The sequence below is a fragment of the Caenorhabditis elegans genome, chromosome V (assembly GCF_000002985.6).
Source record: "Caenorhabditis elegans chromosome V".
Classification (NCBI taxonomy): Eukaryota; Metazoa; Nematoda; class Chromadorea; order Rhabditida; family Rhabditidae; genus Caenorhabditis; species Caenorhabditis elegans.
The window spans coordinates 13620938-13643884 of NC_003283.11; the positions used below are offsets into that span (position 1 = coordinate 13620938).

At 35.7% G+C, this 22947-nt stretch overlaps 7 protein-coding genes and 1 non-coding gene across 8 annotated transcripts; 4 read left to right on the forward strand and 4 right to left on the reverse strand.

Moving 5' to 3' along the window:
* The first annotated feature begins 38 nt into the window (after window positions 1-38).
* F53F4.15 (Neuropeptide-Like Protein) lies at window positions 39-539 on the forward strand. The gene is made up of 2 exons (NM_001028791.4): window positions 39-217; window positions 264-539. Exons 1-2 carry the CDS (start codon window positions 70-72, stop codon window positions 467-469), a joined length of 354 nt encoding a protein of 117 aa, NP_001023962.2. The 5' UTR covers window positions 39-69; the 3' UTR covers window positions 470-539.
* On the reverse strand, window positions 465-883 carry F53F4.16 (uncharacterized protein; the record flags this gene model as incomplete). Its single annotated transcript, NM_001028792.5, has 2 exons — window positions 465-704; window positions 749-883. 2 exons carry the CDS (start codon window positions 881-883, stop codon window positions 645-647), a joined length of 195 nt encoding a protein of 64 aa, NP_001023963.1. The 3' UTR covers window positions 465-644.
* A 286-nt stretch (window positions 884-1169) lies between these two features.
* F53F4.11 (Ribosomal L1 domain-containing protein) lies at window positions 1170-3587 on the reverse strand. The gene is made up of 3 exons (NM_073974.6): window positions 2917-3587; window positions 2447-2866; window positions 1170-1912 (listed from the first exon to the last, which is right to left on the reverse strand). Exons 1-3 carry the CDS (start codon window positions 3582-3584, stop codon window positions 1369-1371), a joined length of 1632 nt encoding a protein of 543 aa, NP_506375.1. The 5' UTR covers window positions 3585-3587; the 3' UTR covers window positions 1170-1368.
* Window positions 3588-3687: 100 nt separating this feature from the next.
* nduv-2 (putative NADH dehydrogenase [ubiquinone] flavoprotein 2, mitochondrial) lies at window positions 3688-4630 on the reverse strand. The gene is made up of 3 exons (NM_073975.7): window positions 4421-4630; window positions 4003-4374; window positions 3688-3958 (listed from the first exon to the last, which is right to left on the reverse strand). The coding sequence occupies exons 1-3, from the start codon at window positions 4610-4612 to the stop codon at window positions 3803-3805; spliced, it is 720 nt and encodes a 239-aa protein (NP_506376.1). The 5' UTR covers window positions 4613-4630; the 3' UTR covers window positions 3688-3802.
* F53F4.25 lies at window positions 3791-3975 on the forward strand. The gene is made up of 2 exons (NR_102089.1): window positions 3791-3840; window positions 3910-3975.
* A 479-nt stretch (window positions 4631-5109) lies between the features above and the next one.
* F53F4.12 (Thioredoxin domain-containing protein) lies at window positions 5110-6550 on the forward strand (the record flags this gene model as incomplete). Its single annotated transcript, NM_073976.6, has 4 exons — window positions 5110-5235; window positions 5284-5502; window positions 5550-5994; window positions 6093-6550. 4 exons carry the CDS (start codon window positions 5110-5112, stop codon window positions 6275-6277), a joined length of 975 nt encoding a protein of 324 aa, NP_506377.2. The 3' UTR covers window positions 6278-6550.
* A 125-nt stretch (window positions 6551-6675) lies between these two features.
* On the forward strand, window positions 6676-8894 carry sde-2 (Replication stress response regulator SDE2). The gene is made up of 4 exons (NM_073977.7): window positions 6676-6800; window positions 6880-7472; window positions 7519-8022; window positions 8434-8894. The coding sequence occupies exons 1-4, from the start codon at window positions 6722-6724 to the stop codon at window positions 8758-8760; spliced, it is 1503 nt and encodes a 500-aa protein (NP_506378.1). The 5' UTR covers window positions 6676-6721; the 3' UTR covers window positions 8761-8894.
* Window positions 8764-13312, reverse strand: H37A05.2 (CHK kinase-like domain-containing protein). The gene is made up of 6 exons (NM_073978.3): window positions 13143-13312; window positions 10989-11498; window positions 10800-10944; window positions 10215-10384; window positions 9064-9252; window positions 8764-9006 (listed from the first exon to the last, which is right to left on the reverse strand). The coding sequence occupies exons 1-6, from the start codon at window positions 13281-13283 to the stop codon at window positions 8902-8904; spliced, it is 1260 nt and encodes a 419-aa protein (NP_506379.1). The 5' UTR covers window positions 13284-13312; the 3' UTR covers window positions 8764-8901.
* Window positions 13313-22947: the final 9635 nt, after the last annotated feature.

The following is a 22947-nucleotide window of genomic DNA, read 5'->3' on the forward strand; positions in this document are numbered from 1 at the left end:
TGTTTTCTTGAAGTTTTTCACCTAATCGTCTTTTCCATATTTCTCTTTCCCATTGTATGATTATCAATAATGTTTTCTCTTCATCTCTCTATTCTTTGCTTCACTCTCCTGATTGGTTATTCTATTGAAATGCCACCTGGTCGAATGTGCCTTCCGGAAAGAGTCAATTTTCGTAAAGTCTGGCCATGTGAACATGATAAAACTGCTGCCGAGATTTGTAGGTTTCACGGAGAAGTTGTAGAATTTAATATTACTTTTTGAAGTAGAAGAACGGGAAGATCGTGAAGCAAATCTTCGTGGAGCTCCGTCTGCATTTGCTCGGACAGGATTCTATGATCGTCTATTTCTTCAACAAAATCTTCCAACTGTCTATGATGATAATATTCCATATTATCCTAATTATGGCTACAATCCCAACAAGCCAGTCTGGGGATTGTATCGTTATTCTAACTATTTCATCAATCCATAATTAAATAATTTTAATGAATGAATAAATTTAAAATGATAACAAACAACGACTAAAAACTAAAAGAAAAAAACGAAAAGGGCCTATGGGGGAAAACTCAAAACCAATGATAATGGCGGAAAAATACTCGTATTTGACAAAAATTCGGAGAATGATGAGGAATTGCACATCGATAGATCTAGTTTTTGACGATTGCCGGATGTAGAATCTCGTCACGAAGTGATTTTCCGCCAAGAACCTAAATATATTTCATTAACTGCAACTAATTAGATTTAATTTTACCTGTGCTCTGTCTGGAATATAACTTTTGTAGTTGATCGCCACATATGTAGGATATGTGAGTGCACATACAGTATAATAAGCTCGTAGCAAGGTCATTCGAGCAGGCCGTTCCAGGTGATACCAGGGTAAACTCATCTGGAATAAAAGTCATGAAGTCAAGAAAAATTAGTTCTTTTATGGGTAGAATGAAAGATTCAACTCAATTTTTCAAAATTTAGAAAATCACCGAAAATCACAAAAATTGGTAAAATTGATAATTTTTCAACAAAAAAGTGAATTTCTATGTAGTTTTATTCATGTTTCGTTGACGTTTTTTTAAGTTCGAAATTAATGAGATTTTTTAATTTCTTCTCGAAACTTTGAAAGCATAATTATGAATGGATAAAAACCAAAGAAATAAAAACGAAAAACAACTTGAATTCAACGATGAATATTTATTCAAATAAATTCCAAGAAATAACAAAATTGTTGAAGAAGTAAAAGAAGATCAACGAAGAATGGTAAAAATGAAGGGAAATGATTTGGGTAACAACGGAAACAATGAAACAAAGAAAAAACAAAAAACAACAATTAACTTTGAAAATGATGGAATATTTCATAATTTTCCGACAAGAGATATATTAAGCGGTTTTCTTGACTTTCTTGGTAACAATTGTGTTGATTGGACCATCAGCGGCTCTCTTCAACTTCTTTTCCAAACGCTTCTTGATCTGCTTCTTAACGATATCCTTGCCCTTGCGTCTTCTCTCTCGCTTTTTCAAGACCTTTGCTGGATCGATCTTTGGCTTCAGGCGATCACGATCCGAATGCTCATCATGCACAGTTGGGAACAGTACAGACTGATCGGTATCTTCCTTGAGAACACGGATGCGAGCGTTCTTACGAACAGCAATTTTGAGTCCATCTGGGAGTGTGGAGCACTTGTCTGAAGTTTCCTTGAGTGGATTGTTATCACGTACAGATCCAGTTGGAAGAGTAATTTCCGTTGCCGAACCATTGTCAACATAAATTGGAAGTGATGGTTTACCATCGCTTGCACCCAAGTAAATGCTGCGAATATTGGCAAAGCCTCCTGGACATTTAGAAGCAATCTTCTCGAGAACTGTATCGATATTTTCTTTAAGATCAGCAGAACTTTGACCCAAGTGACCAACATTGACACATCTGAAAAAAGAAACGATACGGTATTTTCTCTCTATTCCATTCAACTTAGATTGGGCACTAACAACAGAATTTATGAATGCGGAAATCTCAAAATAATTTTGGAAAAATTATTGGTCCAAATTACAAAAAAAATCCAAAATTTCAGAAAATCTGAAGTTTCACCAGCAGCAGGAATACAGCTGTTTTTTTAAATGAAATCATTGCTATGTAATGCATATTTTGGCTGATTTAGGCACTTTTTCGGCAGATATGCATCCAATTTTGGTTATTTTTAAAAGCCTGTCGAACTAAAATGTGAAAAAAAATCAGTAACAAACGACTAGAATATATGATTTACCGATAAAACTGTATTCTAACTGCTGCGAAAAGAAAAAGTTGGAGGAAAATTTCCGATTTTCTGAAAATTCGAGTTTTTTGTATTTTTGACAAACCGTTAAAAAAACCCGAATTTTTAAAAAATAAATCTTATTCTGAAATTCGGTGGTTGAATTTTTCTTGTTTTGTTAGTATAAATTAAAAATTGACAGAACTTACGATCTGACCATGTATCTTCTCAATGGATAGACAACAGTTCTAAGAGCATTTTCAATTGCAGTACTGATTGGCTTTTGATAGACGAATGGAAGTGGACACTTGTGCGCTCTGTAGAATTCTTTTCCCAGGAATGATTTCACTGAATTGTAGACGCGGCCGTCGGAAAGGAACACATCATACGTCGAAGCCAACGAGCGCTTGTCCTTGTAAGTGTGTGCAATTCTTTCAACTTCCCGCTTTGTCAAAATCTTGGCGATGTGAGCAGATGTAAGTCCGTGGTCAACTTCGATCTTTTCAGCCCACTCACGCGATTGTTTCTCAACATCGAAATCACGTTTAGCAGCATCGGATTGGTCAAGATCTGGCATGATAACACACACTGATGTATTGTTGATGTTACGAGTGCTGTGTGGAAGCTTACTGAAATTAATGAAATTATAAATTGCCATTTGGAATACGTGAAAACTTACATCTTGATTTTTCCTTGATCGGTGGTGATAGCTGATTTTTTATAGGTGACCGAAAGATTGAGAGCATAATCAATATCAGGGAACAATGATTTCTCATTTTTCTCAGCGAAAAATTTCTTGAGAGCACTAATAGCTTGTGGTGCCTGATCCTTTGCGTCCTGGATCGATCCTTCGTCATCCGCATTGACTTTCGCAACCTTTTTCGGTGAAGTACTCTTTTCTTCTTCGATTTCCTCATCATCACTCGACTCTTCAACTGTATCGTTCTCTTCTTCCTTCTTCGCAACTTCAACTGAAGGAGCAACTGACTTCACAACCTGCAGCTCATCATCTTCCTCCTCCTCATCGCTACTAGGAACGGTTTGAACGCCTGGCGCCTTCTTGGCTGGCGTTTTTGCAGCTGGAGTCTTGACGACTGGAGTTTTTGCAGCACGAGTTGGTGTCTTTGGTGCTGGTGTATCCACAGTCGATTTGGTAGTTCGCGATGGAGTTTTTGGAGCCGGTGTTTTTGGAGCTGGAGTAGCACCTCCTGCTGCTAGTGATTTCTGAGCTCTAGTCTTTGGGGACCTGGCTGGTGTCTTCGGTGGAACAACGACTTCTTCGTCCTTCTCTGGCACATCGGCGACGACATTCTTCGCAGGAGTGTTCTTGGTGCTCTTTCTACCCATCTTAAAATAACAATTAAAAATTTTAAAACAAAAAGAAATTTGATAAGTATAAAGAAACGGAATGCAAACCGCAGATCATGAAAAAGAAAATCATCAGATAAATACATTGAATACACTTTACTCTAAATCGCAAAATTAAAAACGAAAATTAGGATTTTTAAAAACCAAGGATCTGATAAAGATGGAATCTACAAATAAATTCAAGCATGTCCAAGCGTTTATTTAAGAGCAGCTTGCAAACCGAATCCAGGTCCAGGCGGGGTTTCTTTGAGAGAAGTAAGCTCTCCGAATGGCTCAGCGGCTAGGCGCCCGGATCTTGGTCCAGCAGCTGGTTTACGTCCTGCTTTAAGATCGTCAAGAATCTCGTTCACATCCTGAAAACTAACATAATTTTGTTAACGCATTGATATTTTTATACCTTTGGTGTCAGGTCCTCGAAATAATCGTCGTTAATTTGAATCATTGGAGCATTGACACATGCTCCAAGGCACTCTACTTCCGCCAATGTGAAGAGTCCATCTTTTGTTGTTTCTCCGGCATGAATGCCAAGTTTCTTCTCAATAGTTTCCGTGATGGTTTCAGCTCCTCGAAGCATGCATGGGGTAGTTGCGCAGACCTGGAGGAAATACTTTCCTACTGGTTGCCTGTTGAACATGGTGTAGAAAGTGGCAACTTCATAAGCACGCATTCTTGGTACTTCTAAAATTTTAGCAACCTCATGCATGGCTGAAATTGGAAGCCAGCCATGTTGCCGCTGAGCCAAATCGAGAAGTGGAATAAGAGCACCAGCCTGAATAAAACTGATTGAAAAAACCAGCATTAAAGTATAATCTCACTTTATGTCCTTCTGGATAAATATCCATGATAGCCTTAATTCTCTCTTGATTTTCCGAAGTGAATTTGAATTTGACATTCAAATTATTTTCTTTAGTGTCTCGGTGAACCATCAATCCAGTAGCTCCGCCTCGCTTGATCACCATTTCACCAAGGCGTGACGCCTGGAGCAGCACGTTCGATGCCAACGACATCTTTTGCAGGCCGATCACCTGAAAATTGATTTCTTCATAAAAAAACGATAATTTATGATTTTTCACAAGAAAAAGCAACATCTTCTTAGGGTAGAACTACTGGTTATATGTAAATGAATACGCTGAATTAGAAAATAATATTATTTTCAACGGAAATTCATCAGGATAACTGGGAAAAGCTGAAAATAGGGCCTGAAAATGGGCGGACATTCAGAAGGGACTAGTTCCTTTCTTTTCGAAATCGCCGGCCATGGTGTATGTTTACGATAAACTAAGCGTGAGATGGCATATCGGAGTGTCGTTTTATTATTATTTTTTCGTTTTTTGTTTTTTTTTGTTTTCTTTGAAGAAATTTAAAGAAGAATTCTTCTTTAACTTTCACGCATATTTAAATTAGAAACCTATAGAATTTTCGAATCTTTTTAACTGCTTCTGATCACTATTAGTAGTAGAGCGCATATTAATTGTTTAATTTCATCAAAATTAAAGTTTTATAGATGTCAGAAAACTTCGGCGAAGCAACGTATGTTAGCGGACGCCATCGGAAAAACCCTGTACTCATTTACACAAGTCGAACAGACCGTAACAAAGTTTATGAATTTATGATCGCAACGAAATATAAGGTGAATTTTTCTTTAAATCAAGTATTTCTATATTTAATTAGTTTTCAGATACCTGGACTAGTTTCTTGGAAATGTGTATCATGCTCAAAAGTGAAGAATGGTTATCGAAATTTAGGTGCTGAACTGAAGCGGAAAGTTCCGTTGATCCTAGTAGACAACGATATCATCAAGGAAGATCCAGAGAGACCCCTCAATGCTGAGCATTTTTGTAACGGAAAAGGTCATCTCGAAGCAGTAGTTGATAGAGCTAGAATTGATTTTGTACATGTAAGTTCTTTATAAACCTGTTTCAAGTTGCATGGTGTTATATTCAGATGCATGGACACGAAGAACCGAATAGTGCACAAATTCGTGAAACCATTCAACATTTTGCAAAAGAAGCTGCATCCACAGCACCGATCCCATTGAACGGGAAAGAAAAACGAGAGGTACAACGGACACTCGGTGCGAAATGTCTACCGCTTTTACATGGTGTTAATAAGCGAAGAATGTGTAAAAAGAGAAAAGAAGCTACGCAAGCTCAATTTCGAGACAACGAAGAAGGAATATTGGAACATGGAGAAGGTTCTTCTTCTTCAGTTCAACATCAGCAGGTCAAAGATGACAGGTCATCGAACAAAATAAATGAAAAAACTGGGGAAGTTCAGGAAGATTTTCAAGAAACACCCAGAAAACGTCGGAAAGCAGCGAGCAAGTTTCCACCATTTTCATCTCCAACGCAACAGCCTCTTTTGGTACGACCATTGCCGCCCATGTATTGTAAGTTTTTACGATTCGATTCTTACATCAAGGACAACGTCTAGCTTTTCAGAATTTCATTCCTTTTCAAAAGTCTTCTGAAACGTTTATTTTTTCAGACGTCCGCACGGGCATGGCTTCGCAAGTTCTTCCACACCAGCATCATCATCATGATTCTCATCATCATTCAATAGATTATTATGAGGATGTAGAGATTGAAGAAGAAGCTAGAGAACACGTATTCGACGATGAAGAGCTCATTTCGGGTGACCAGCAACAAGTGGCGTATAGCATTGAACTTTAAAGTACATTTCTAGCCTTCATATTTTGTAACATTTGTTGGAATTTCACAGTTTTATGCAATTACATGTAATTAGATTCCCAATTTGTGCAAAGGCCGTCAACACGTGACATGAAGTCTGTTTCGCTTCTCTGCACCCTCCCGTTTCACCCATTCACATTATTTTTCACCATTCATCAGCTGGTTTTTTTGTTGCTTTTCTTTTCCGCCTCCCTGTCAATTGTTGTTTTGACGCAGTTTCCTTATTTTCTCCTTTTTAGTTTTTTTTCTCAAAAAAAAAAAATTTCAAAAAGTTTCACAATTAACGTATTTTCAACTTACGGTTCAGTCAGGTCCGAATATACTTTTCTTGAATTTTCAGCTTCACAACAAAATCTCAAAAACCTTGAAAATCGCTTCAGGGTTTTTTTTCGAATTTTCCTTCATTCGATGTGTGAAGAGTTCGATATGAGTGCGACAAAACACAACGAGAGAGTTGGACGACGAAATGATCGGAAACGCGACGCAAGTCAGGCTTGTCTTCCAGGTTTGTTTTTATTTTTTAACTTTCACTAATCATATTTTTCTTAAAATTAAAGACGTCTATTTAGTATTAAATTTTACAGAACGTTCTCCATCGCTACGCTCGGAACCTCGCCAACAGCGTAGTCACCCATACCTTCAAACTCGTACAAACACACATCGTCAGCGTCCGATGATCCGTCCTTCATCTGTTGTTTCAATGTCTGGAAGATCCATAGCACCATCAGATAGCAGTGAAAATGATGATCGTCATTTTGATGTCGATGAAGAAATGGAAAGCATGTCGTTGGATTCACCACTTCCTATTGAAGTTCCAGCTCGTCCATTTCCAGACAAGCCATACTACTGGATGAATGATTATAAGACATTGGAGTTCATCCGAACTAATTTCCCATCGGATTCTTTTTATGTCATGCATAATGGAAAAATTATTGAAAATTTCAATGCTTTTATCGATGAGAACATGGGACAAAGCCTTGTCAAGTATTCATTCCATCTCAGAGTTCGTGGTGGAAAAGGTGGATTTGGTTCTCTTCTTCGTTCATTTCGTGTTAATAAAAGTACAAATAAACTGATGATGAGAGATTTAAATGGACGAAGAATGGCATCTGTTGATGAAGAGGCAAAATTGAAGCGTTATTTGGAGAAACAAGCGAGAAAAGAGCAGGAATTAAAGGTAATGCTTAACTTCAAAAATTTTGAACACGTTTCGAGTATTACAGGAGAAACGCAAAGCAAAACTTGAAAAATTAACCGCTGGACCAGCAAAACATATGTTTGAAGATCAAGATTATCTGTCACGTCGTGAAGAAATAATCAATAAAACTGAAGATGCTTGTGAAGCTGGTTTCGCATTGATGCTAGAAATGAAAAGAAATTCGAGGAAATCAAAAGAGCAAGAAAATAAGAATGACGAAGACGAAGATGATGACGTGAACGCTGAAGACGTGACTGATCTGTTCAATGATAGAGGTGGAAGAAAGCGAAAAATTGCAGCTCCAAGTATTGGTGAAGACGGAGGAAATAAACGAATCAATGATGAAAGCGATGATAGTGAAGATGATTCAGAAAATGAAGTGGATCCAGAAGAACTTGAAGCTATTCGTCAATATTTCGAAGCTAAAAAGCAAGATGAGAAGGATAATGGTGAAGGAACATCCGAAGCAGTTCCAGAAGTTTTAGTTGACGAGCAAGAAATAGAACCAGCAAAGCGTCCAAGACTTGATGTAAGTGCATATATATTTATTCATTTAAGAAATCATCTAGGAAAACAGTTTTTTGCCGGATTTTTTCTAAACTCGAGAGATATGTGTAGATTTTTTTTAAATTATGAAACTAAATTTTTTTTCAAAGATTCACAATATCCAGCTGAAAAAATATATAGCTCTTGGAAATATTTTAACATTTCATTTTTTAAAAAATAAATTGTAATGTAGTAACTCGCCAATTAACTAGGCATATTCCAAAAAACGATTCCAAGAAACTTTAACCAATTTTTTTAAACAATATGTATTATACTTGTATGTATACTTGAATTATTCTTAAATACATTATTATTATTTTTCTATTTTTTTTTTAAATTAACCAAAAATATTTTAACTGCAATGTTCCATAATTCTCATTCAATAAAATTATAGAGCGCTTCTAACATTGACGATCTTCCAAAAATCGACGTTAAAACTCCTTGTGAATATGGTCCAATCTCGCTCGACGATTTCACCAGTGCAGAGGATCTTGAACTTCTGGGCCTGGAACATCTTAAAAGTGCTTTAAACGATCGGGGACTAAAGTGTGGCGGATCTCTTGTTGAACGCGCGGCTCGTTTGTGGTGTGTCAAAGGAAAACAGCCACGAGAATATCCGAAGAACATTTTAACACCGGAATTGAAGAAGAAGATCGCGGAAGAAGAAGAAGCCGAAAGAAAAGCAGCAAAGAAAGCTAAAAAATCGAAAAAGAATCAATAACACATTTGAATTGTAATAGTTTATTTCCATTTTTGTTTTGAAAATTAAAATTAAAAACAAAACATTTCTTGTTTTTCTCTTTCCTTTGAACTTTTGATCTGTGAAATGTAAATTTGAATAAAAAAGAAGTTAATATCACGGTCATAAGTTTTTGAAAAAACCGGGGAACTTGGAGAGATTTGAGTTATGCACAGTTACGAGATCTTCAATCAGTCCTGCCATCTTCTCTACGGATTCCTCGTTGATCTGAAAACTTGGAATCAATTGGAAACATATTTTTCAACAGTTTTGTGTACAGCTCACATTTTCACCGAGTTTCACAGAAAATGACAATATAAACGGAAGCATTAGAATGACAGATGCCGGGAAGCAAAGTTCATATGAATCTTCGAGTTGCTCACGAGTATATGGAATTGAGTTTGGAGTCTTCAGGCTTTTGACAAATGATTTGTAATATCTATCGAGAATTTCAGATTGAACAGTTCGACGGTCCTGAAATTTTATAATTCATTGAAAATTTTGTAGTTTTTGCGCTTGCATACGACAATGGAAAAGTGTATTTATTCTTCAGAGAACTGTAAGGATTTTGGTTAATTTTTGGATTTTGGATTATAAAAGTGAATTTTTTTGTATTTAGCAATATAATTGCGATTAAATCGTTAATTTGTCTCTTCTCCATACTAACCCCACATCCCTTCAATAGACAATAAACTAATTTTTCTCCAAACTACAGTAATCTTACCGTACTCCTACAGAACTACTACAGTACCCTGACACCTTTCAGAATACAATAGCTTATGTTTTTTTCTAAAACCACCAGGACCCTACAGTACTCATACCCTTCTCGTCTCACTACAGTATATCAACAATTTGCCTACAGTAACCCAACCGATTTTTCTTTGAAGAACCAAAACGGATTATCACAAAACCTCCTGAGTATGGCCAACCGCCCCGACCAAATACTTTTTGAAAATTCCCACAACTATTTTTTCCGTAACTTTGAAATATGGAGGAGTTTTTAAATCCGTTGATTGCAATTAAAATTATATAAAGGAAATCTTTGAAGATGGAACAGTAACAAAAAAAACTACAATTTTCAAAATTGGTAATTTATCAGAACTTTAACTGGAAATTTTAAAGAAAAAACGAAAAGGTTTTAGGTGTTTGATTAAGGACTATATATATACTTATAAGTCATGTTTTGAAAATACCTAATTGAAGCAATTTTCCCGTTTATAAAATTGTCATTTACACATTTTGCTCTCCTATCTTGTTTCTCCCGTACTGTTTCAATAGTCTTCCGTATCTTTCCTATATAAACATTATCTCTTCCTCTTCCAAACTAGACTCCTCTTCTTTGGACGAGGGTCGTCATCATCTTTGATCATTTGAACTGTCCTATTGTGTTTATGTTTCCAAATGATAACAAACAACACAATTCTGCAAGCAATTACCTTTTTCGACAGACATGTGACCGTTAGGCATCCAACGTCCAGGCCCGGACTGCTCAGTGATGCTGTTTGAAAGTCAATGAGTGCTTTGAATTCCAGCTTATTCTCTGAAGACAGAGAGAAGAGCAGGTTGGAAGGCCAAATGTCAGAATGCATTAGGACTGGACTATGGCCTGAAAGTTTTAGTTATCATTTATTTAGTTTTTGAAAGGATATTTTTCAATCCAAATTGTATTCCTTATTATAGCAACGTGTTTGGAACCAAAGGACTTTGCTAAACTAATCAAAAAACATTCCAAAACTATGCGCCTTCAAACCAGGCATTTGTCGGTAAAAAGCATTTCCCAAGACTGACGATTGCTAGAATGATCAAATTGAGATCAAATTTAGATGATACCAAAGTAACCTGGCAATTTTTGAATGCTCTTTTTTTTTGGTACTTCGGAATGTGTAGAATTAACTTCCCCAACATCTCTCTAAAAGAATCTCCTCATCTAACCTCTGAGAATGTATTCTAGGCGAGGTACGAGATTGCAATCTTATTCGGGATGTTATACGTCTTTCAATGTAATTAACCCACAACTTTACCTAAAAATGCTGAAACTCTTGAATAATTCTTCTGAATTTCTGAACTTCCACAATACAAATCAAAAATATCCATTGCTTCTTCCACTTTCTCTTCATAAGCCACACCAAGAATCATAATCAAATTTTTCCTCATGTTATCCGGGCTCTGAACCATTTTTGTATGATTTTAACAAAACTTGAATATTTTACCTGATCATCGAAAAAGTATTTAACAGCTTCTTCAATATAAATTTCTCCGATCGTTGATTTCTTCTTCTCATCTTCACTCATACTTTCACCCATTGCTGAAAATGCAGCAATTCCGTCTACCACTGCCCATATCTCTTCAATCGATATACAATCATTCATTCCTACGTGATGAAGATTCGGGATATATTCAGAAATGATATAAGCTTTTAATGGTGAAAGTTCCGTAAATGCTTCAAGAGAAAGAACATTAACTGTTGGACATGCAGGTTTTTCTCTCATTATTATACGATACATATCAACTTCTCGATTGTGAAGTTCTTTTACTAGTGAAGTCATTGATTTCATTTTTTCAATATCCCATGTCTCCGAGCTAACCAATGTTGAGAAATTGTATAAAGAGAGTTCAGATGACATTTTGACAGCTATCCGATCGGGAAGGTTTTGGGCATTTTCAGTGTCAAAACGTGGGATCCAGTCAGCTTGGATCATTGCTATTTTGGACATGAACCCCTGAAAATATTAATTTGTGTTGAGGATTCATATTTTTACAGAGTGTAATTTTATTACAATTTTTCTGTATATACCTTCCAATAAAAATTCCTGTCTACTTTCAAGGCTTCCTGAGTATGCTGACAGCGCCCCCCCCCCCCCTCCTTACATTAGGTAGGCAGGCAGGTACATATGTATGTCTGAAGGCTTGTTCGCCTACCGTTACAATTCTAGTCTAAAGATTATAAACTTTCATTTCATTAGTGTTTGTCAATTGATTCTTAATGTATTTTTTGCATTTCCAGTTTCATATGTAAGAATACTTTTATTGAGGAGTAGAACAAGATCAGTTCCAACTGTCCCTGTATTTAGTGTAGTACATCAAATCATGTGATTCTAATATCATTTTCAAAGAACATTTATTCTGCAATAACTCCACTATGTGACTTTTTTTCATTCAAAATTGTAAAAGACCAAGAGTTCTTGCATTGAAAAAGTTCCCACAGCCCATAGAATGAGAAGTTTCAAAAAATGTTTCAAACATTCACATGCTCCCGATCTTTTGCTTGAAACATCAATCTGTTGGACTTTTACAGAGTGCTCTCACGGCTAATCTATGTTTCTTGTTTCATGTGAAAATGATTTTAAAGAGAGAAAACTATTGGTTATTAAGAAGTAGCACGTGGCACTCTTGCTTACAAACGCCATATAAAGAAACTAAAATAGTGATATCCAAACTAGAACTACAAAAAAACAACTACTGATGGTGAGATTCTGAAAAAATTTGTACAGTATTCAAAACTTTAAAAAACTGTAGATTGCGATTTCTCATTGATATGGGTTTTTTAATAGTTCATGTTCAAAAAAAAAAGAGCACTCTTGTTTTACTTTAATATAACAATTAAATTAATTCGATAAGAAATATTTTCAGATTTTTTCCTGAAAAATGAAATTTCTTCAAAACAAGTAAAGTGGTTTCCAAACGTAGAAAAATCTTAAGGTTTTGATGATTTTCTTACGGTTGAATGTGGAAAAAACTTCTCAAAGCCAAATTTTCTATTTTTTAGCTGAGAAAAATGCCCGTGTGTTTCTGAAGTATTATAGGTAATACGGTAAGTGACTAGTTTAGTTATCTATTTTTTGTTTAAAAATCACACAAGAGTTGTTTTCATAATATATATGGAGAAGTTTCCGAAAAAGTTGTACTTTGGAAAATTATTATTGCTGCTGTTTCTGCAAGTGTTGCATCCTCTGCTTTTGTTGCGAAAATAATTTCAAATTATTTGAACATTTGAAATAATTTTTCCCATCATTTGATGATTTCTTAATTTGCAACAACCCTCAATTTACATTATTATCATCATAGAGTATATTTAAGTAAACACTAGTAGCCTCAAACACATAATGAATGATAGATAATTAGTAATGATATTGCTAATAGGATTGCATGCTAAACTAATAAAGTATATACGGTATCTTAGAAGGTTATACAAGACCTACTCAACATTTGGTCTCATAATAAGCCAGTCCGTTTTTTGTTTTAGTCTAGTTTTCACCCTGCAAAATTTGACCACTTGAACTCCGACTAGACAGTCCCCGAGAAGAGATGAAAGGCATAACATCGTAGGTCAAATAGCAAAAGACAACTTGTTTCTAATATGTTACCTTCATGTCTCCAATATCACAAATTTGTCTGTTTTCACCAAATTTTGCCGTGGTCCCGAGAACTCTTTGCATTTGAAGTTCTACATCATGCCACGTAACATGAGTCCCTAATAGACCATCAGCTGGTTCATAAAGTGACATTTGATGAGGTTTTGAGAGTGTGTCAATCTGAATAATTTGTAGTTTGTAACATACAAATGGCATCAATGATCGCTTATTATGAATAAGAAACGGGTGATGAGTAGTGATTAGGTAAAACGGGGAAAAGAATTCGGACGGAACGGAAGAAAGAAAAATGGAATGTCAGGAAGAAAAATAGTCATGGATGGGGATGTTATTGTGATTAAATAGTCTGGCACCAGAGGAGGCGGGGCTCAATTGTTTTGAACTCTCACGCTACAATTTTCAGCTGATTTTTTGAACTGCTTTGCTTGCTTTCAGACTTTCCTATAGAAGTTTGTGTCCAAAAACTCATTGAGACACGCTTTTTTGTTGTAAAGTACACCTGCTAGCTATCAATTCAAATTTGTGTTGATCATGATCTATGTTGCCGATGTGGAGAAGCTACAGTAAAACTTTTTGGCTCCGCCCATTTTGATTTAAACATGATTTGGAAGCTGATGAATGGGTCAACCACCGTAATCTTCGATGGCGAAAATTAATAAGAATAGTGATTTAAAATAATAGCTCGAAGGAATACGTAATGATCGATAGTTAAAATTTTAAAAACTCCTGATAATAAATTGATATACATATTATTGAAAAACAAATTGAATTCTTATTCAATTTAAATTTTATTGACAGCAATTATTAAAGGTGCTTTCTCGGAACATGGACTTGAGGCCAGTGTTTGAGCATATTTTTTTTCAAATAGAAAATTTCAACTGAAAATAATTTTCATTTTGCTTTAACAACTGTTTCCAAAATATCTGCATAAGACTTTACGTTTTACTAAAACCATTTTTCTTCAACTGAATAGTCACTATGCTTTCAAATTTAAATGAGAAGTAACTTTGAAAACTGAAAAGCTTTCAGAATTTTATAAACAATAAAGGTCTCTCAAAAAAGCTGAACTTTTTTCAAACTTGGTCTCCATTTATTTTGTTGTAAAATCTTCAAACTACCACAACTTGAACAGCTCTTCCAAAATCATTCCCAAAAATGTATGTTATTGATAATTTATGAACTACTGAACAAATATCAGTGTAAATAATATGATGTTTCATAATTTTTCTGGAGTCTACACGTATCAGCTGATGGGTCAAACATTGTAAACATTGAAATTTTGAGATCAAAAGTTATTTCCTTTTGTTTTTTAAAGACCAAATCGTCACATTAGTAACAAAAACATCATTGGTTCAAATTGGTAAAAAAAGTAAAAGTACAGAGTTATAATGATCTTAAAATTCGAAAACGTATTTTTTGTAGATTTTCCATTTATATCTGTTCTCTGTATGTGGAGATGCCAACAAACAAAGTCAGAGAAAGTTAACGTCAAATTTGGAATTTATTCCTCATTGCAAAATCATTTAGTTTCTGTGTCTATTGAAGGTTTATACGAAACTTTGTATCACAATCTAGATGTTAACTATGGTACTATACCGTATCTTGGAAAATTGTTAAAAGTGTACCTGTTTAGTAGCTAAACCCTAAAAGATATTTATTTTGAAAAATTGATAAAATGAATGTTTTTTAGTGATATTCTCAAAACCTAGATATCAAAATGATAAAAGTAAACTCTAGTGTTGTGTTCAGGTATGCGTGACTGTGTTATGCCTGCCTACCTAACACCTATTCTCTGCTTGTTGGCGTCAGCTGGAACTATTTCTGATTTTCCAATTTTGATTGGTTTTTTATAGTTCAGTTAGAAAATGCAAAATTATGTTAACGCGTACTTTGACAGTAGGCACGAAGCAGAGTCTACAGTTCGCCTTGAAAGCAGGCAGACACATTGCATAGTTTACATGTGAAACTATGAAAGCTTCAAGCGCTTTTCAAAAATTTTAAGTATGTTTTGCAATCTGAAAAATATATAAACGAGATACAGAAGTGTGCTCCGATTAGAGTTTCAAGCAGCGCCAATGCGCTTAAATTCCGGAAATCTTTTAAATAGAAAAGGCAGTAGAAATAGGAGTACGGTATTGACCGTAGCCTATGTTGTCGTATATTTTCGGAGGGTAAATTTTTGACCGTCATCTTGCATCTCATTATATACAATTTCTTCCGTATTTGACGTCACATTGCTCCTCCCATTTCTCGAAAACCCTCCCGACGATAGACATAAGAATCCGTTCTCGAACTTTGATTGTTTCGTTTTCACTCGTTCATTATTCTATTCGTCAACTCTTTGAACACTTGGCCTTTACTATTTTTGCAATTGCTGCTAAAACTGTAGTTTTTGTGATTTCTGTCCGGGAAGTCTTATGTCAGTCCTAAAATTTGTGACCCATTCTGAAAAACACCGGGGTTTCGGGACTTGTGTGGTGGAAACAAAAGATGGTCAGATGATAAGTGGAGGGAGAAACTGTGTGTGACGTAGCGGATCCTTGAGAGGATAAGATGTTAGATATGGAAAATTTAGGTGCAAAGAGGAAAAAGTATACGTATACAGGCAAATAAAGAAAGTGAAAAAGGGGAAACTATTTGTGACTGCCCGTCTAAAAGTGGCGTAACGGTTACGGTATTCTAGAAGGAGACACACCTTTGGTGAATAAACAATTGGCGATCACTATGTTCACTGAACTTTTTGTAGTTTTTATCAGCAGACATGTCACGTAAAGATACATATATACTACCCGAGAAACAGAAAGAAAATGTTGCACCAATATTCCTTATGAAAATGGAACGCTCTCCGATGTTTTAAATAACGCAATTTTGAAGCAATTAACGTTTTGTCAATAAAGTACATTTTACAAAATGAGTTTTTTCTTTTGAATTTTTGTTTTGGTGATATTTTTTGGTCTTATGAAAAGTTTAATACAGTTTCAGAATATTTTAAGTTTAATGCACCTCTAATGTAGTATTTAATTTTTCGAGTTATATTTGGCTCCTGCGAGAAAAAATTAATTATAGTGGGTCTCGCAACGAGATTGAAAAATAGAATTGTCCAACTAGATAGTCCTCCTAAACTTTTATTTAAAAAAAACCGACTGAAAATCAAACAGTAGAATTTTGGAAATTGGTATTGGCAAAATTCAAAAATACTTTGTGTCAAATCGTGTATCACCCGGAAACGCCTTCGAAGAAAAAGTTGAAAACTGAAAATAAAATGAGAAAAAACACAGAAAACATAATATTAAATAACATTTAACACATTTACTACATATTCCAAGAAAAACTATCGGTAAGGAACGAGAAGGACTGGTGAAGAGGCAGACGGGAGGCGCCCCGTTTCGCCTCAACCAGGCGTAAAATTGGAACCTTCACAATGATCAACATGATCAATATGATCAACAACGAGAATATGCGAAAAACAAGCAATTGTTCTTCATTCCATTTTCAGGATATTTTCTCGGCAAATCTTCTTAAAAAATCTACCAATTGTTCGGAAAACCCGACCAATTTGATATATCTAACAATCTTTTGACTGTTCTCGAAATGTTACGGGAAAAATAACCTACCGTATTCTATATATTAGACTTGCACCTCAACTATCTAACTGCCAGAATATAGAGAAATCTTTTGCACATATTTCGTAAATTGAAATTTTTATTGATAAAACCAAAAAGAATATTCAAGAGAACAGAGATATAAGTGGTCAAAGTAGAGAAACGGAGGTGCAAGTCTCAAAGAGTAAACATTGTAATTGTGATAAAATTTTTGGAAAAATGAAGAGCCTGTTCAAAAAATCAATTTTCAAAAGCGGAGTTTGTGCCAACAAATAGTATTCATGAGACCTGAAACACGTCAATGCCGTGCACAGACAATCATGAACATTTCGAAATTATTGCGGATGGAATCAATGTTTGAACTATTGGCTTTATACCAGAGAAAAGTTTTATTTTCCAGTCATTCTATCAGTACACAGAGCGTCAAAATCATTACTTCCTCAAAATCCTGGAGTCAAATTGTTTTCCAACCATTTAATTGCCACCGTGACAAATGTCTTATCACATCTAGTTCCTGGAGCATGCAACAATGTATCGTTATCATTGAAAACTTATCAACACATAACAATTCAAAAATTGCTAGTTTGCGACTGAACTTTTGGCTTAACTTCAAGAACCGATTACTATCTTTCACTCTCGAACTACGGCGTCCAACACCAACGTCTGTGACGTCAAAAACACTTGACCATGGAAAGTTTTATTCCTGTCTGCAAACGAACTGCCCCCTGTCGAGACGAAATTGTTTGTGACTATTCCGGAAGCTTACGAAATGTCCAACAGTTCAAGAGAAATGACTGGAAAAGTTTTTTCTCAGACATTCAAAATTAATGAGATCAATCGACAATTACGGTACCACTACAGTAACCCAGACATTATCCAGTGATTCATTTTACATCTTGTTCAAACCACTCAAGTCAGAACAACTTCACGCTACTACAGTAATCCCACAATACGAAGTCCCAGCCTATATTGACAGACATACTTTAATTAAAGCTGGAGTTTCATCATTGGGAAAACTGTTTAAAATCGGTCTTACATTGCTTAAATGACAAAATATCAGACAATTTTTTTTTGAAATTTCTTATTTACATCTATTCATATTTTAGACTCTACGATAATTTAATTGCGTTTCAATTTGGTCGGTTTTACCGGATTCGGAATGCCTGCCCGCCTATTTTCCTTTTTCATTCCTTCCTACTTGCCTTGCCTGTGCCTACCTCATGCCTGCGTACACGCCCACACACCTACTTACGTGCCTGCACGCCTACCTCATCCATACCTTGACGCACACCTAATATGTGCCTTCATATATGTTAATGTCCACCTGTTTGTTGTCCAAGTGGATTGCAACAGCGAGAAGAGCTGAAAACGATTTATATGTGGAATCGTAAACTAACCGGCTGGCCAATTTGTCAAGTCTCGCTCAGAGAACGACACAGTTGACTTCGCTTGTCGCATAGAGAAGAATCGCGGTGAGTGTCCAAATAAAATGACTCATCGGTTTCAGCTTTTTGATCGATCTCGTAATATCCCACTTCATCAACCGGATAACGAATTTTCCCATCTTCATCAATGAATCATGTAGTTTCTTTGTCTTCGAGTTCCTCTTCAACTCCATCTTCCTTTTGTCGCTCTTTTTCTATATTTTCCGTTTCGAAATCATTGGCATGGGTGCTTGAACTTGACGAACCATTGTTTCCCGGCTGGTAAAAACCATGATTACCGTCCGTCGGGGCTGAAAGTAGGTATTTAGTCCCAATAAAAACGTTTTAAAAAAGAGCCAATGGGGAAATTGCTAAAAACCACTCCTTTGGTCTTAAAATGACCGAATATCATAATAAAACTTTTCAAAATTTTTTTGAACATTTTTTTTACTGTCAAAAAGTGGCAATTACTCAGTTTTTGACACCTATACTTTCGGAAGTCGACCAAAAAAAAGGTTTTCTACATTTTATACTGTAATCATGTTTTAATTATTTGTATAAAAACATTGTAGGGGTTGGAACATGCGAAATTGCTTTCGATTTCCTCCAAAGCTCATATTTTTCGAATTTTTGGCAATTTGCCAAAACATTGCCCGGAAATTATGAAAAATCTAAATTTTTTGGAGTGTTTTATTATGATATTCGGTCGTTTTGGATCATAATAAGTGTATTTACACAAAATCCCCACTGGCGCTACTCCACCTTTACAACTTTACCTAGCGCAACTATTGCCACGCTTTTAATAAGAAGACTCCGGAGTGCTGTATTTAAAATTCTTCGAACTGTTGTTCTTGGAGTTCTGACCATAATCCTCCTTTTCTAGCCTGGAATGATATAAATATTTTAAAAAACACACTGTAATAATCTATGGTTTTACTAGCTTTTGCTAATTATCAGTGACTTTCTGTCGCTCTGCCGTGAGTCTGAGTCTAAAAATTGAAATTTTCCCAGACATAAAAAAAACGTTAAGCTATTGTAACATTTAAAAAGTTGTTATTTTTCTCTTAAAACTTCCTAACTTTTTTTTAGGTGGTTTCCGATAGGAAAAATTTCGTGGCGAAAAAATTTTGCTGCTGAAAAATTTCGCCGCGGAAAAATTTTGCTGTTGAAAAATTTTGCTGCTGAAAAATTTCGTGGCGGAAAAATTTTCCTGGTGAAAAATTTCGCCGCGGAAAAATTTTGCTGCTAAAAAATTTTGCTGCGGAAAAATTTTGCTGCTGAAAAATTTCGTCGCGGAAAAATTTCGCCGCGGAAAAATTTTGCTGTTGAAAAATTTTGCTGCTGAAAAATTTCATGGCGGAAAAATTTTGCTGTTGAAAAATTTTGCTGCTGAAAAATTTCGTGGCGGAAAAATTTTCCTGGTGAAAAATTTCGCCGCGGAAAAATTTTGCTGCTAAAAAATTTCACGCGGAAAAATTTTGCTGCTGAAAAATTTCGTCGCGGAAAAATTTCGCCGCGGAAAAATTTTGCTGTTGAAAAATTTTGCTGCTGAAAAATTTCATGGCGGAAAAATTTTCCTGGTGAAAAATTTCGCCGCGGAAAAATTTTGCTGCTAAAAAATTTCACGCGGAAAAATTTTGCTGTTGAAAAATTTTGCTGCTGAAAAATTTCGCCGGGGAAAAACTTTGCTGCTGAAAAATTTTGCTGCGGAAAAATTTTGCTGCGGAAAAATTTTGCCGCGGAAAAATTTCGCTGTTGAAAAATTTTGCTGCTGAAAAATTTCGTCGCGAAAAAATTTGCTGCGGAAAAATTTCGCGGCGGAAAAATTTCGCTGCTGAAAAATTTTGCTGCTGAAAAATTTCGTCGCGGAAAAATTTTGCTGCGGAAAAATTTTGCCGCGGAAAAATTTTGCTGCTGAAAAATTTCGTGGCGGAAAAATTTTCCTGGTGAAAAATTTCGTGGCGAAAAAATTTTGCTGCTGAAAAATTTCGCCGCGGAAAAATTTTGCTGTTGAAAAATTTTGCTGCTGAAAAATTTCGTGGCGGAAAAATTTTCCTGGTGAAAAATTTCGCCGCGGGAAAATTTTGCTGCTAAAAAATTTCACGCGGAAAAATTTTGCTGTTGAAAAATTTTGCTGCTGAAAAATTTCGTGGCGGAAAAATTTTCCTGGTGAAAAATTTCGCCGCGGGAAAATTTTGCTGCTAAAAAATTTCACGCGGAAAAATTTTGCTGTTGAAAAATTTTGCTGCGGAAAAATTTTGCCGCGGAAAAATTTTGCTGTTGAAAAAATTTGCTGCGGAAAAATTTTGCGGCGGAAAAATTTTGCTGCTGAAAAATTTTGCTGCTGAAAAATTTCGTGGCGGAAAAATTTTCCTGGTGAAAAATTTCGTGGCGGAAAAATTTCGCCGCGGAAAAATTTTGCTGTTGAAAAATTTTGCTGCTGAAAAATTTCGTGGCGGAAAAATTTTGCTGTTGAAAAATTTTGCTGCTGAAAAATTTCGTGGCGGAAAAATTTTCCCGGTGAAAAATTTCGCCGCGGAAAAATTTTGCTGCTGAAAAATTTCGTCGCGGAAAATTTTGCTGCGGAAAAATTTTGCCGCGGAAAAATTTTGCTGCTGAAAAATTTCGTGGCGGAAAAATTTTCCTGGTGAAAAATTTCGCCGCGGAAAAATTTTGCTGCTAAAAAATTTCACGCGGAAAAAATTTGCTGTTGAAAAATTTTGCTGCTGAAAAATTTCGCAGGGGAAAAATTTTGCTGCTGAAAAATTTCGTGGCGAAAAAATTTTGCTGCTGAAAAATTTCACGCGGAAAATTTTTGCTGTTGAAAAAAAAAATTTTGCTGCTGAAAAATTTCGTCGCGGAAAAATTTCACCGCGGAAAAATTTTGCTGCTGAAAAATTTCGCCGGGGAAAAATTTTGCTGCTGAACAATTTCGTCGCGGAAAAATTTCGCCGCGGAAAAATTTTGCTGTTGAAAAATTTTGCTGCTGAAAAATTTCGTCGCGAAAAAATTTGCTGCGGAAAAATTTTGCGGCGGAAAAATTTTGCTGCTGAAAAATTTTGCTGCTGAAAAATTTCGTGGCGGAAAAATTTTCCTGGTGAAAAATTTCGTGGCGGAAAAATTTCGCCGCGGAAAAATTTTGCTGTTGAAAAATTTTGCTGCTGAAAAATTTCGTGGCGGAAAAATTTTGCTGTTGAAAAATTTTGCTGCTGAAAAATTTCGTGGCGGAAAAATTTTCCTGGTGAAAAATTTCGCCGCGGAAAAATTTTGCTGCTGAAAAATTTCGTCGCGGAAAAATTTTGCTGCGGAAAAATTTTGCCGCGGAAAAATTTTGCTGCTGAAAAATTTCGTGGCGGAAAAATTTTCCTGGTGAAAAATTTCGCCGCGGAAAAATTTTGCTGCTAAAAAATTTCACGCGGAAAAAATTTGCTGTTGAAAAATTTTGCTGCTGAAAAATTTCGCAGGGGAAAAATTTTGCTGCTGAAAAATTTCGTGGCGGAAAAATTTTCCTGGTGAAAAATTTCGCCGCGGGAAAATTTTGCTGTTGAAAAATTTTGCTGCGGAAAAATTTTGCCGCGGAAAAATTTTGCTGCTGAAAAATTTCGTCGCGGAAAAATTTCGCCGCGGAAAAATTTTGCTGTTGAAAAATTTTGCTGCTGAAAAATTTCGTGGCGGAAAAATTTTGCGGCGGAAAAATTTTGCTGCTGAAAAATTTTGCTGCTGAAAAATTTCGTGGCGGAAAAATTTCCCTGCTGAAAAATTTCGTGGCGGAAAAATTTTCCTGGTGAAAAATTTCGCCGCGGAAAAATTTTGCTGCTGAAAAATTTCGTCGCGGAAAAATTTTGCTGCGGAAAAATTTTGCTGCTGAAAAATTTCGTGGCGGAAAAATTTTCCTGGTGAAAAATTTCGCCGCGGAAAAATTTTGCTGCTAAAAAATTTCACGCGGAAAAAATTTGCTGTTGAAAAATTTTGCTGCTGAAAAATTTCGCAGGGGAAAAATTTTGCTGCTGAAAAATTTCGTGGCGAAAAAATTTTGCTGCTGAAAAATTTCACGCGGAAAATTTTTGCTGTTGAAAAAAAAAATTTTGCTGCTGAAAAATTTCGTCGCGGAAAAATTTCGCCGCGGAAAAATTTTGCTGTTGAAAAATTTTGCTGAAAAATTTCGTCGCGAAAAATTTTGCTGCTGAAAAATTTCGCCGCGGAAAAATTTTGCTGTTGAAAAATTTTGCTGCTGAAAAATTTCGTCGCGAAAAAATTTGCTGCGGAAAAATTTTGCGGCGGAAAAATTTTGCTGCTGAAAAATTTTGCTGCTAAAAAATTTCACGCGGAAAAAATTTGCTGTTGAAAAATTTTGCTGCTGAAAAATTTCGCAGGGGAAAAATTTTGCTGCTGAAAAATTTCGTCGCGGAAAAATTTCGCCGCGGAAAAATTTTGCTGTTGAAAAATTTTGCTGCTGAAAAATTTCGTCGCGAAAAAATTTGCTGCGGAAAAATTTTGCGGCGGAAAAATTTTGCTGCTGAAAAATTTTGCTGCTGAAAAATTTCGTCGCGGAAAAATTTTGCTGCGGAAAAATTTTGCCGCGGAAAAATTTTGCTGCTGAAAAATTTCGCCGGGGAAAAATTTTGCTGCTGAAAAATTTCACGCGGAAAAATTTTGCTGTTGAAAAATTTTGCTGCTGAAAAATTTCGCCGCGGGAAAATTTTGCTGTTGAAAAATTTTGCTGCTGAAAAATTTCGTCGCGGAAAAATTTCGCCGCGGAAAAATTTTGCTGTT

Coding starts and splice junctions, on each gene's coding strand:
- F53F4.15 (NM_001028791.4), top strand. CDS start 70: ATGTTTTCTCTTCATCTCTCTATTCTTTGCTTCACTCTCCTGATTGGT. Junction 218..263: donor TAAAACTGCTGCCGAGATTT/GTAGGTTTCACG, acceptor TACTTTTTGAAG/TAGAAGAACGGGAAGATCGT.
- F53F4.11 (NM_073974.6), bottom strand. CDS start 3,584: ATGGGTAGAAAGAGCACCAAGAACACTCCTGCGAAGAATGTCGTCGCC. Junction 2,867..2,916: donor GATCAAGGAAAAATCAAGAT/GTAAGTTTTCAC, acceptor CATTAATTTCAG/TAAGCTTCCACACAGCACTC. Junction 1,913..2,446: donor AGAAGATACATGGTCAGATC/GTAAGTTCTGTC, acceptor TTCTTTTTTCAG/ATGTGTCAATGTTGGTCACT.
- nduv-2 (NM_073975.7), bottom strand. CDS start 4,612: ATGTCGTTGGCATCGAACGTGCTGCTCCAGGCGTCACGCCTTGGTGAA. Junction 4,375..4,420: donor TTTATCCAGAAGGACATAAA/GTGAGATTATAC, acceptor AGTTTTATTCAG/GCTGGTGCTCTTATTCCACT. Junction 3,959..4,002: donor TCGAGGACCTGACACCAAAG/GTATAAAAATAT, acceptor GTTAGTTTTCAG/GATGTGAACGAGATTCTTGA.
- sde-2 (NM_073977.7), top strand. CDS start 6,722: ATGAGTGCGACAAAACACAACGAGAGAGTTGGACGACGAAATGATCGG. Junction 6,801..6,879: donor AAGTCAGGCTTGTCTTCCAG/GTTTGTTTTTAT, acceptor TAAATTTTACAG/AACGTTCTCCATCGCTACGC. Junction 8,023..8,433: donor CAAAGCGTCCAAGACTTGAT/GTAAGTGCATAT, acceptor ATAAAATTATAG/AGCGCTTCTAACATTGACGA.
- H37A05.2 (NM_073978.3), bottom strand. CDS start 13,283: ATGTCACTTTATGAACCAGCTGATGGTCTATTAGGGACTCATGTTACG. Junction 11,499..13,142: donor GTGATATTGGAGACATGAAG/GTAACATATTAG, acceptor TAATATTTTCAG/GGGTTCATGTCCAAAATAGC. Junction 10,945..10,988: donor AATACTTTTTCGATGATCAG/GTAAAATATTCA, acceptor AAAATGGTTCAG/AGCCCGGATAACATGAGGAA.